General features: G+C 38.4%; 1 protein-coding gene across 1 annotated transcript in view; it reads right to left on the reverse strand.

The window, feature by feature from the left end:
- PDILT (protein disulfide isomerase like, testis expressed) overlaps window positions 1–11,350 on the reverse strand; it is a 57,413-nt gene extending 46,063 nt beyond the window's left edge. The window contains exon 1 of the mRNA XM_069095974.1: window positions 11,152–11,350. Within this exon, the coding sequence (XP_068952075.1) occupies window positions 11,152–11,350 (199 nt within the window). The remainder of the gene's footprint in view (window positions 1–11,151) is intronic.
- Window positions 11,351–12,858: the final 1,508 nt, after the last annotated feature.

Here is a 12,858-nt window from a genome sequence, read left to right on the forward strand (position 1 = left end):
AGTGAAGAGACAAGAATGACTCTGAACTTACAAATCTGGGCAACTGGAAAGATGGTGGCAACCTTTAGCAAAAACAGGGATTTTAGAGAAAGAGATAGCCTTTAGAGAAAGACAATGAGTTGTGTTTGGGATGTGTTAAATTTGAGATGGCTAAGGGATATACTGTTGGAAGTGTACAATAAGCACTAGGTAATGTGGGACTGAAGGAAGAATAGGGCTAGATAGGTAGATCTGGGGGCCAGAAGCACTGACATGATAACTGAATCCATGGGAATTGATGTGATAGGGTAGAGAGAGAAAAAGACAGAGACAGAGAAGCATAGACAGAGAGAAACAGAGAGAGAAGAAAATAACGGGGCCCAAGACAGAGCCTTGGTGTATAACCACAGTTAGGGTCTATCACATCATGGATGATAGACTGCAAAGGAGACTGAGAAGGAATGGCCAGATGTGCAAGGGGAGAACCAAGAGAAAGCAGTGCTATCAAAACCCAGATGGGAGCAAGTATCCCAAAGAAGATGATAAATCAACAATGTTCAATGCTGCATAAAGATCAAGAAGAATGGATACATTAAAAAAAAAAAACATTGGATTTGACAATTGTGCATATAGGGGATTGATTAGGGAACCCCTGATCAGCTGACTTCCCCCCATTTCATTATATATAATTACAGAATGTAAAAGGCAGAATACCTTGAACCTGAGCTGGTCTAAGCAGAACTAACCCATGTGTATAAATTGAGGTGGAGGGGTAGCTCAGACATCTCGGGGTTCAGAGCCCTGGACAGTGGGAGTTGATCTACAATATTTTTGGACTGTCCTATGAATTTGTAAGGACTCACCACAGAAAACTGGTATTTTTATTTTGTTTTCAGACTATGAATGGATAGATTTCCAATGTGTTTCTTCACATCAGACACATTTCTTTTACTTTTTCATGATTGAGTGCTGAAGTCTGTTACGGTGCTGGTTTGTTGGGGAAAGCAAATAGTTTAGGAGGAAAGTGCAATGTGGCAGAAAAGCGGAGAATTCATATGAGCAGCATGGATGCTGAGGCCCCAGAATACTGGTGCCCACCAATGTTCCTAAGCACAACTAGAGGATCATCCATATTATTGGTTTTGTTTTGTTTTGTTTTCCTTTTGAGCTGACCTAAACTGTTTGGTCATTGTGGATTTCAGTTTATCTGCACTCCTTATGAACTGCAAGCCCAAAGGGTAAGTTTTACCTGATGGTGTAGAAGTCCCAAATAATCAATACCGTGTGCTTAAATCCTTTTAGGGGGAGTCTAACACCTCTTTGGGGGCAGTTGTGAGTCTGTTTAATTCCTTTTAAAACTAGCCTTTCCTTTTCCTTCCTTCCTTCTTTCCTTCCTTCCCTCCTAATTCTTCCTTCCTTCCTTCCCTCCTAATTCTTCCTTCCTCCCTTCTTTCCTTCCTTCCTTCCTTCCTTCCTTCCTTCCTTCCTTCCTTCCTTCCTTCCTTCCTTCCTTCCTTCCTTCCTTCCTTCCTTCCCTCCTTCCTTCCTTCCCTTTCCAAGGACTGTGATAAGACAAAGAAAATGGACATACTAAATGAGTGGGAGTAGGGAAAATGATGCTGCTGAGAGGACAGGATGAAACTGAATTTGGTGATTGAGTTGTTTTCTAGAGCAAGGTTGTTATTGACTTTTGAGAGTTGTGAGTGACTGACTCCTAAGAAAATGGTGGTGACCGCAGAAATGGTTGCCTCAATGTTTCACATAAATTTAAAACATTGTATAGAACTAGAGGACAATTTTTAATGACATCAAAGTTCTAGAATCCTAAGGATAAATTAATTCAAAAATAATAAAGGACTTCTGAGAAAACAGAAGAGTTCTGATATCAAACTGACAATAAGAACATCTGTTATATAGAACATTCATCCAGATCACAACATGCTGAAGTCAGCCTTTAAGCTTTCCTAAGGGCTTCTTAGGAAAAACTTCTTACAGAAAATGTGCAGTGCTGAGATACATTAAGAAGCCATGAGTCCTCTAGGACAAAGTCAAGTCTTTGCACATTAATTTTTCCATTTTTTTAGATAAAGTCACTAAAATATTTTGACACTTAATACCAACAAAACAATTCATAACTCATTAAGCTCATAGTACATAGATTTAGAGCTGGGAGTCAACATCCATCTAGTATAATTCTCTCATTTTACAGGTAAGGAAACCAAGGCATAGAGAAGTCAAGTGATTTGCCAAAGGTCACACCAGGATCAATAGTCATAGGTGAAATTTGAACCTAGATCTGTTGTCTCCAATATATTGATCTTTAAACTTGCTTTCTCCTAGTGAAGAGTGGATTTTTACCTACATCTGGAATGTCCTATGTGTTGCAAAGAAGAGTTGGAAAAGTTTTATTTGCAATAATATAAATTCTAAAAGGAATTTTTATCAAGGACAGTTTGCTTTCTCACCTGAAGGGTGGGAGGGACAGAGTCCCACATTGCATCTTCCTCCCTACTAAATAATCTACATGCGTGTTTAGTCTTCTCACTGACACTGTGTATTTTTGGAAGATGTATCGTTAAGGAGATACTTGCAGCTGCTTTAAGTATTTTTAGGAACAGATTGCACAGTATAAGGGACATGCCCACACCAGATTAGAATCAGTATAATATTTATTCTGCACACAATGACAATATAAAGCAGTATTAAAGAAACATAAAGATAAAGCTTAACAGAGCAATAGAAATATTTACATACATCACCAAACTGGTGAAGCACCTGCATATGGTTTCACATGTGGGGGAGTCCCTTGGTTTCAGCCCCAGAGCCCCAGCTGGAAAAATTCCAGGTGGGACTCCAAAGAGTAGAGCAATTTCTGCAGGTTATATCCAGTTTCACATATGTAACAGCCCCTGATTGGCTCAGCATCAGAGCTGTGTGCAACTTAACACCTGATTGACTGCGCAAGATCCATTTGTGACTCAGGACAGGATATATCGCAGCTATGGACTGGGTCAGAGTTCAAAGGAGCAAGACATTTGTGATTGATATGGCAAAACATCTGTCTTCTAAAGGACACAGGATTGGTTCCATATATTCCTAGAAGGGTGGCCAACCCTTCCAGATGAAAACCTGTGAGCTATAATTTTAAGACTACAAATCAACAGAGTATCATGAAGCTGGGGTATTAATCCCTTAGGGAATTCAACCTTCTAATATGGTTTGGGAGAGAAAAGGGGGAGGGAATGCTCATTGGTAACTTTGGAAATAGAAGTTTCAGTTGAATAATGATGTTGGAAGCCATATTCCAAAGGGTTAAGTGGGGAATGAGTGGAGGAGAAATGAAAGCAAGGAGGTTAGACAACTTTTTCCTAGGAGTTTTCCTGTGAAAGGTAAGTCATTGAAAGTTTGTGAGCAGTGATATATCCTGAAAGATTATTTTGGAAACCATGTGAAGGATGGGTGAGGGAGAGGAGAGATTTAAGGTAGGGAGACCAGGTAGGAGGCTATGAAAATAATAATGGTAACAACAATAATAACTAACATTTATATATCTTCTACTATGTGCCAGGTACTGTGATAAGTGTTTTACAAATATCAATTCATTTGATTTTCACAACCCTGGGACATAGATGCTATTATTATCCTCATTTTACAGTTGAAGTAACTAAGGAAGAAAGAGGTTAAGTGACCTGCCCAGGATCACATGGCTAGTAAGTGTCTGAGATCAAATCTGAACTCAGGTCTTACTGATTCCAAGTTCAATGCTCTATTCACTGCACAAATGAGAATAGGATGGTGTCTCTCTGAGTGGAGAAGATGTAGATAGATGATAGATAGATAGATAGATAGATAGATAGATAGATAGATAGATAGATAGATAGATAGATAGATAGATAGATAGAGATATATAGATATGTAGGGGCAAAATTGACAGGACTTAACAACTGATTGGATATAAAAAAAATGAACAAAAGAAAAAAGTCAAAGAAAGCATCAAAGGTTTTCAAGCCAGAGTGACCACTAATAGAATAAAGGATTTGAGAGGTGAGGAGACTTGAAGGGGATGATCAGGTAGATACAATGTGGACATTGATTTTGAGCTTCCAAAAGAACATCAACCAGTTGAAGAAGTGGGACTAAAGTTAAGAGGAGATGTTAGGGAGATATGTATGTATGTGTATATATGTATATGTGTGTACATAAATACATGTGTGTATCTGCAGAAAAGTCAGACGTCATAACCCTTGTGAATGGATGGGATGAGATCCCCAGGGAGAGGGTATAGAAGATGAGAGGCTAGAAAAGAGTCTTGGGAGACACCAGAATTTAGGTAGCAGAGAATGTATAGATCAACAATCAAGGGACACTGAGGAAGAGTGATTATATCTAACTACCAAAGGAAGAAGAAAAGGATGTGGACAAGAAGAATGTAGAATACTTCAGAAAGATCAAGGATTATAAACCAAGAAAAGCTATCAGATTCATTTGCTTAAAGGTAACTGGTGACTTTTGTGGGTATTATTTCATGAAAATGGTGGGACCAGAAGTCAGATTGCAAGGCATCAAAGAAGTGGGAGTACTAAGTGCAGAATATTCACTTTTTAGAGTTTGCCATTAGTAGGAAGGGAAAGTATTGAATAGTCCAAGGAGTCAAGTGAATTGTTTTAAAATAGGAGAAACCTGAGTATTTTTGTAAAAGGAAGAGAGAGGGCCTAGAACAGAAGTTCCCATGGTGGGTGATACTACCCCCTGGAGGGCACTGGAATGATCCCAGCGGGGTGGAAGTAGCCTCAGGTGCAATTGGAGGACAATGAATAAAAATAAGGAGGCAGTGGAAGCATAAGAAAATAAGAGAAGATGAGAAAATTTTGAAAAACAATTCATACATGTTTCCTTTGTTGTGTAACAGAGTTAAAGTTGTAGTGATTAATATTATGTTCCAAATAAACAAACAAAATTCAAGTTATAACTGATCAGTGGTCAAATCTGTAGACAGGTCTTAACAAGCAAGAGTTGGCAGGCAAGAAATAATGCATCATCAGAATTTTAATGAGTGGAAAAAATAACAAAAAAATACAATAAATTATTAAATATAAGATGCATTGTTTTTTAAATATTTTATATTTTTAAATGATGAAAATTTTAAAAAAATTAAATGGTTAAAGAAAGTGGGTTTCCAGGGTGCCACTGAGTAATTTTTTTAAAGGGGGTGGTAGGCCAAATAAGTTTGGGAACCTCTGAGCTAATAATAGTGTTTTGCATGTATCTATATACCAAGCACAAGAAATACTAGTTCTAAGCATTTAAAATAAAATTAACAAGCAAAACTCTGGCAATTGTACCCTAGCCTAACATCAAGGGAAGAGACATGGCTCTTGTAATAGGGGAAATTAAGGAATTAAGAGACAATTGAGGAAATACTCTTTAAGTTTCCTTAATGGGCACTCTAGTGCAGCTTCAATTCCACATGCTTGTGAGACAGGGAGTCATTTTATTTGGAGAAATCCCTAAGATTTGGGAGTTTGGGGGAGTCTTGTACTTGAATGTGTGGACTGGTGTCAGCAGGAACAAATTTGGTAAAGGAAGAGAGGAGAAGTCATACAGTAAAAGAGAAAAGAAGTGCTTGGGCTCCGTACTCAGGTAGGCCAGGGGTGTTCTGAGCAAGTATGATCAGAGGTGATAGAAGATGAGAATGATATAGACGTTGTTTGTTTGTTTGTTTTTTAAGGAGGGGTTTCCAGAGCCATGGGAATGAGCAGAAACACAGAGAAGATCAGAGACGTCTGATGATGATACAACTAAACTAAGACATCTCAACTGATCCTGAAGTGCACCCCTCTCTCAGGAAGTTATCAGATCTCATTGCTGACCACTGAGACTGCTAAGAAGACACAGAGGTGGGGGAGAGGCAGTTGACAGGTTCTTCACCTTCTCCCTCCCCCCATGTACTTTTTTTCGTGGCCCCTATCTCATCTCCATGAAACACAGGTGGATGGAACAAACTATTTCATTGCTATAAAGAGAAAAGTCAAGAGACCAGCCTCAAGCTGGTCACCAAGAAAGAGAAATCAACTCCCTCTACTCCCATAGTAACTGCTGTAAATCATTGTCTGGGTGATTTTAAAATAAATCATTTATGATTGCATCAGTATAGGGGGGCTCTGAAGTGAAACAAAAAACCTCCCTCTACTAATACAAATCAGCAACTGTCTTGACCATATAGTCTTTAAGAGTTACCTGGAAACCCTGAGAGATTCATTAACATGCCTATAGTCACACAGTCAGCATGTGTCAGAGGCAGGATTTGAATTTGGATCTTCCTGACTCCAAAAGTACTTAACTGCTAACCTACCCTGCCTCTCTATGTAGGTGATACACTTAGATAAACAGTTCTAGAAATCATTAGATTAAAATACTAAAAGCCTATGTAGCAGGAGAAGGTCTATGTGAATGTATTACCCATGACCTAATTCAACTCAATTCATCTCTGTCTTTGTCTTTCTCCATTTTCAGCTTTCTGCTTTACTGAGTTGGGGAGAGGCTGCCTGTCATAGACTTGGCAGGCCCCAGAGGATCTCATCTGAGGCTTACAAACTAGGAAAGAAGTTGAACTGACCAAGCAGAATCATTATCACATCAGGTACCTCTAGGGCAACCACGAACTTGGTCACCAAATTCCACAACCCTAAAAGAAGGAATATCTCTTTGAAATTTAAAATCATTCATTTTAGACCAAATAAAATGAAGTGTCATAAAACTTGGTTTGAACAGAATACTTGGCCCAGGAAAAGACTAGCTGATGTTTTTTTCATTTAAATTTTAAGTCAAATGAGACTCAAGTAGAAAATTCTTCATGTTTCCACACTTGTTGATAAAATTTATCTAAAGGACCAATCATACATATAAAATGTATGATTTCTTGCAGAGTCCAAAAGAAGTTTGTCCTTACTTAGAGGCCTCAGACTACTCAAGCTAAATGTAGATTTTTGTAAAGTACAGAATTTAATATCATAGTAGTAGATCTCAGGCGTTTGTTGAATTATGATTACAAAGAACCTTAGACTTCCTATCTCTTTTGAGTCTTAAAACAACTCTGGGAGGTACGAAATCCAAATATTATTGTCTCAATTTTACAGACAAAGAAATTGAGGGCCAAAGAGAATAAGTGACTTACTGAAGGGCTCATAGGTAGAGAAGGGCTCAGAGGTAGAGAAGTCTACTATAGGAAGTTCTTTCCCATTCTGAGGGCCAAGATGGTGGAGTAGAAGCACGACCTCCCCGGGGCTCCAGCTTCCACCTTCCCCAGTCCATATAAAAGGGGACTCTAAACAAACTTTGGAGCTGCAGAACCCTCAAAATGACACAGAGAAGCTAACCTCCCGCTGAGGACAGCCTGGCAGGCTCGCAGGAATTGGACAGCACAGCACTCTGGGAGCTGAACCCAGCCCCACGCCAAGGCTTTAGCTGCAGTGCAGGCCTGACCAGCCACCAGCCAGAGGGACCCCACATCAGCAGCAGCTATGGCCCTTTCCAGATTTATCAACACATAGAAGTGAAGGACAAAGTGAGAGGTCAGTGCAGTCTGGACTTTGGGACCCAGTAAGTGAGAGTGCATGTCTTTTGCCCCTGGGGCAAAAAGCCACTGAGATGCCAGCACGGCCAGCCAGCACCGTGTGGCAGCTTCAGCGCCTGGCCTGCAGAGTGTAGGGGGACCAAGCACCAGTCTGAGGGGTAATCGCTCTTGCTTTAACCTGCTTGGATCTGGATTGCAGTCTAGGGTGGAGGTCCTGGGGTGTGCTTGCCAGCTTGCCAGAGAGTGTGGAGACCTCAGAGAGGGTACCCATCTAATACCTCAGGCAGCTGAGAAAATTCCAGCATTTGGGACAAAAGCTCCCCTGTCTGGTGGCAGAGTCCTACTGCGGCAAAAAGCCCAGGGGTCAAGTGACTGAGGGGCAACATTACCAGGCAAAGGAAACAAAGCAGACAGAAGATTCCAACATTACACTCCTATTTTGGGGACAAAAAGGAGCAAAGCATGGAACAGGAGGAAAACAGTGAAGTCAGAACTCCTGCATCAAAAGCTTCAAAGGAAAATACAAGCTGGTTGCAGGCCATAGAAGACCTTAAGAATAGGATAACAGAAGTGGAGGAAAAATTGGGAAGAGAAATAAGAACAAGGCAAGAAAATTATGAAATGAGAGTCAACAGCCTGACTGAGGAAAATAATACCTGAAAAAATAGACTGACTCAAATAGAGGTTGAAAGAATCCACTGATCACCTCCTGAAAAAGATCCCAAAAAGAAAATTCCTAGGAATATTATAGCTAGGTTCTGGAATTCCCAGATTAAGGAGAGAATATTGCAAGCAGCCAGGAAGAAACAATTTGAATATTGTGGAAACACAATCAGGATAACCCAGGATCTGGTACCTTCTACACTGAGCGATCGAAGTGCTTGGGATATGATATTCTGGAGGTCAAAGGAGCTGGAATTAAAACCAAGAGTCACCTACCCAGCAAAACTGAGTATCATGTTTCAGGGGAAAATATGGCCATTCAGTGGAATAGAGGACTTTCAAGCATTCTTGCTGAAAAAAACCAGAGTTGAATAGAAAATTTGACATTCAGATACAAGAAGCAAGAGAAGCATGAGAAGGTAAACAGGGAAAAGAAATCATAAGGAACTTATCAAAGTTGAACTATTTATATTCCTACATGGAAAAACAATAATTGTAAGTGATGAAACTTTTCTCAATAGTTGAAGGGAATAGAAATATATGTATGTCTATATATGAGGGTATATGGGCTTATGAATACATATGTGAATGTGTGCATATATGTTTACAGGTATACATAGAGAGAGGGCACAGGACCAATTTAACAGGAAGGGATGATACTTAAAAGGTGAAATTAAGAGGTGAGAGAGGAATATAATGAGAGGAGATGGGGAGAGATAGATTGGGGTAAACTATCTCATACAGAAGAGGCAAGGGAAAATGGTTACAATGGAGGGGAAGAATAGGAAGGCAAAAGAGAATGGGTCAACCTTATTCCCATTGAATTTGGCTTGAGGAAGGAATGAAATACACACTAAATAGGGTTTCTCACCCTCCAGGAGAGTAGGGGTGGAAGGGGAAGGAAGAGGGGGAATGATGGAAGGGAGGGCAAGCTGGGGGGGGAGGGAAGTTGAAAGCACCCACTTTTGAAAAGGGTTGGGATCAAAGTAGAGAATAGAACAAGTGGGAGGTGGGATAGGAGGGAGGGAAATATAGTCAGTCTTTTACAATATATCTACTATGTTATTGTTTTGCATTAGCCACACATGTTCAACCTATACTGAATTGCTTATCTTCCCAGTAAGGGTGGGTTACAAGGAAGGAAGGGAATGAATCTGGAATTCAAAGTTTTAAAATAAAATATTCAAATATATATATACATATATATATATTTACTATTATTAATACTATTTTACATGTAATTGGGAAATAAGATATACAGGCACTGAGGCATAAAGATCTACTGGAAAAGTCGAAAGAGGTATGGGAGAGAGCAGATTGGAGAAGGGGAAATCCTGTGGGACTGTTATTTTGGGGCAGTGGGTAGGGGAAAAACAGGGAGAAAATTTGTAACTCAAAATCTGGCAGAAACTAATGATGTAAATCAGAAGTTAATAAAGCATTAAAAATAAAAAAGGAAGTTCTTTCCCCATGTAATTTATGTTCAAAAGTTTATTGAATATTAGGTTATTGAAGCCAATTGTTTCCTGATTCTTCTTATACTTTGTTCCAGTGATCTACTTTTCTATTTGTTTAAAAAATGCTAAATGATTTTATTATATTTAAGATATATTTTATAATATGTAATATGTCATGTAATGTTATATTGCATCTTAATAATATATTTTGAGATCTGGGAGTTCTGTTCCCCTGCATTCCTTTTTTTTATGATCTCTTTCAAGATTCTAGACCTTCTATTCCTCCAAATGAATTTTGTTACTATTTTATCTAGTTCTATGGAAATTTTCTTTGGTAATTTGATTGGTATAGCAATAATCTATGAATTAATTTAGGCAATATCATTTCTATTATATGGATGGGGCCCATCATAAGCAATGAATATCATTCCAATTATAAGTAATTTTTTTTATTTCTTTAAATAATATTTTGTAATTGTATTTATATGTTTTGAGTGTGCCTTGGTAGATTGACTCCCTAGATATTTTAAGCATTTTGTAGTTATTTTTAATGACTTCTTTTTTATTGTTTTCTCATTATTTCTGTTACTGCTACTCAAATATTATTTACTTTTTAAAAATTTATTCTGAATCCTTCCACTTTACTAAAGATATTTATTGTTTCATTTCATTTCCTTGATTATTCTTTGGAATTTTCTAAGTAAACCATCTATATCTAAATCTATATAAATAGATATTTCAATCTGCTGGATAAATTTACCAAATATATCTTTTGTACAGAACACTGTGCTAGACACTGAATGAATTTTTAAAAAATTGATATGACACAGTTCCTGCTTTGAAAGAGTTTACAAACAGTTAAAAGAGGTAAATATTAAAAATACAAAAATAACTATAATAAATGATAAACACAGAAGAGATGTTCATAGTTCTAGATGTGGCACTGGCAGGGCAAGGTCACTGCTTACTCAGAGAAGGTTTCTTGAATGAATAACCTCATTTCCTATTGGGCGGAACAGCATTACTAACTAGGTAGATGATTAGAATGTTGTAGATATCATTTATTTAAATATTAGCAAAGGTTTTGATGAAGTATCTCATATTTATTCTTTTGGATAAGATGGGACATTGGGACTAAAGGGTAGCACAATAAGATTCAGAATTGCTTAGATGGCTGGACTGAAAGAGCATTTGTTAATGGTTCAACACCAGCTTAGCAGAAAGCCTCCAGTGGAATTCCCTAAAATCCTATGCTTGGTCCTATGCTATTTAATGTTTTTATCAGTGACTTGGACAAAGGCAAATGGTTTGCCTTACACATCTGTCCCAAGAAAAGAAAACCCTTTACTTCCCTTTTACTCAAACTTTAAAGTTTTATGACCCTCAAAATGCCATAGAAATATGAATTATAATTAAACTCCCCTTCTGCTCTATCCTAGCTGCTAAACCCATTTCTTTTGGGAAAGCCAGTTTACTCACAGAACTCCACCATCAGGAACCGAGTCTCATTCAGCACTCTGGCCAGTGTTGTTGCTGTAAGCACCAATAAGTTCTTTTCCTCTTGGATCCCTAGTGCTTCAAGTCTCCGGAACCTATCATTCTGGTAATCCCATCCTCCCCATGCCTCGTTCACTGAGAGGCAAGAGGAAAGTAGTAAGGTAACCCAAAGCAGCAACATCTTCATCCTGCATGAGAAGGAAATAAAGACTGCTCCTTTATCAATGCCTAGTGATAATGTCCCTACCATCACACTAATAACCAGTCCTTCCTGCTGAGGTAAGGAGCTTCAGAGTAATACTGCAAGTACTGATGATGTATCTAGTATGGACTAGGCACTGGGGATACAAAATAAGTAATGAAACAGCTCCTATCTTCATGGAGTTTACATTCTACCAAGAATAGGGAGAGGAGGAGGGGCATATATGCCAAAAATCGAACATAAAATTTTTTAAAAAATAGCATGGGAGAGTGGGGAGAGGATACTAACAACCAGGGGAATCATCAAAGTCTTCTTGTAGTGAGTGATGCTGTCAGTGGGAAATTTTTAGTTTTTCTCCCTTTGGGGAGTCTTCTTTGATTGCTGTCCTGATCATTTTTTGACCTTACTCTAATTAGATTAGATTTTTCAACATCCAATGAAGAAAAGAAAACAAAATCCAATTGAGGCATATTATTAAAAGCTATCAGACAATGGAACTTCAGTGTCCAGATTTAGTGAATAGAATAGGTAACAAGGGGTTCAAGGTACAGTTCTACCGATAGCTAGTCATTTGACTTTGGGTAAATTACTGTACCTCTCTTGGGCTTCAGTCTCCTCCTCTATAAAATGCAGAGGTTATATGAGACATTCTGAAGATTCTTTTTCATCTCCAAAATTCTATGGTTCTAGGTAACAGAAATGACAAACAGGCAATAACAGAAATGACAAACAGGCATGGAGAAGTGCCCAGCCTACACACTAACCCAGTACACAAACACACACACACACACACACACACAAAACAATGTTAAGGTGATTTGTCCAGGGCTCCATTCTATAAACTTATACCCACTACTAGATGTTAGAAAGTATACACTTCCTCCTTATCTCTTCCTTATTTCATTTTTCCTTATTTTCTCTCTCCCTCTTCTCTCTTCTTACCTCTCCCTCTCTTCTTTCTTTTCTGTTCTCCCTCTTTTTCTCTCTCCTATTTTCTCCTTCTTCCTTATCTCTTCATTTTCTGCCTACTTTTTTCTCTTTCTACTCTTTTCTTTTTCTTCTTTCCTCCCTCTCTTCTCTCTTCCCCTTCTTTTCCTTCTCCTAATTCCTCCTCTCCATATTCTTTCTTCTCTCTTCCTCTTCTATTCTCCTTTTCTATTTTCTCATTCTCTTTTCACTCTTTCCCCACTCCTTCTCTCTCTGCCCCTCCCCCACTATCAACTGTCAAAGAATGTTCTTTTTTTATTATTATCCTGAGGAAGGCTGGTTATTTAACCCTTTCTCCCTAACTTTGGTTCCTTCAACAAATCAAACTAAGTGAAATTGGTTCTTTGTTTAAAGTTAATTTATCATTATGTTTTATGCATTCAATATGAGAACTGCATCTTGTAATCCTTAATCCCACCCTTACCTGAGGTGATGGACCCCTTGAACCATTCACAAACATCTTTCATCCACTCATTCAGAAGTGGGAACTATAAAAGTCG

This window comes from Petaurus breviceps, unplaced genomic scaffold (assembly GCF_028583685.1).
Source record: "Petaurus breviceps papuanus isolate PSGF00001 unplaced genomic scaffold, PetGlider_PUasm1.0 229, whole genome shotgun sequence".
Taxonomy (NCBI): Eukaryota; Metazoa; Chordata; class Mammalia; order Diprotodontia; family Petauridae; genus Petaurus; species Petaurus breviceps.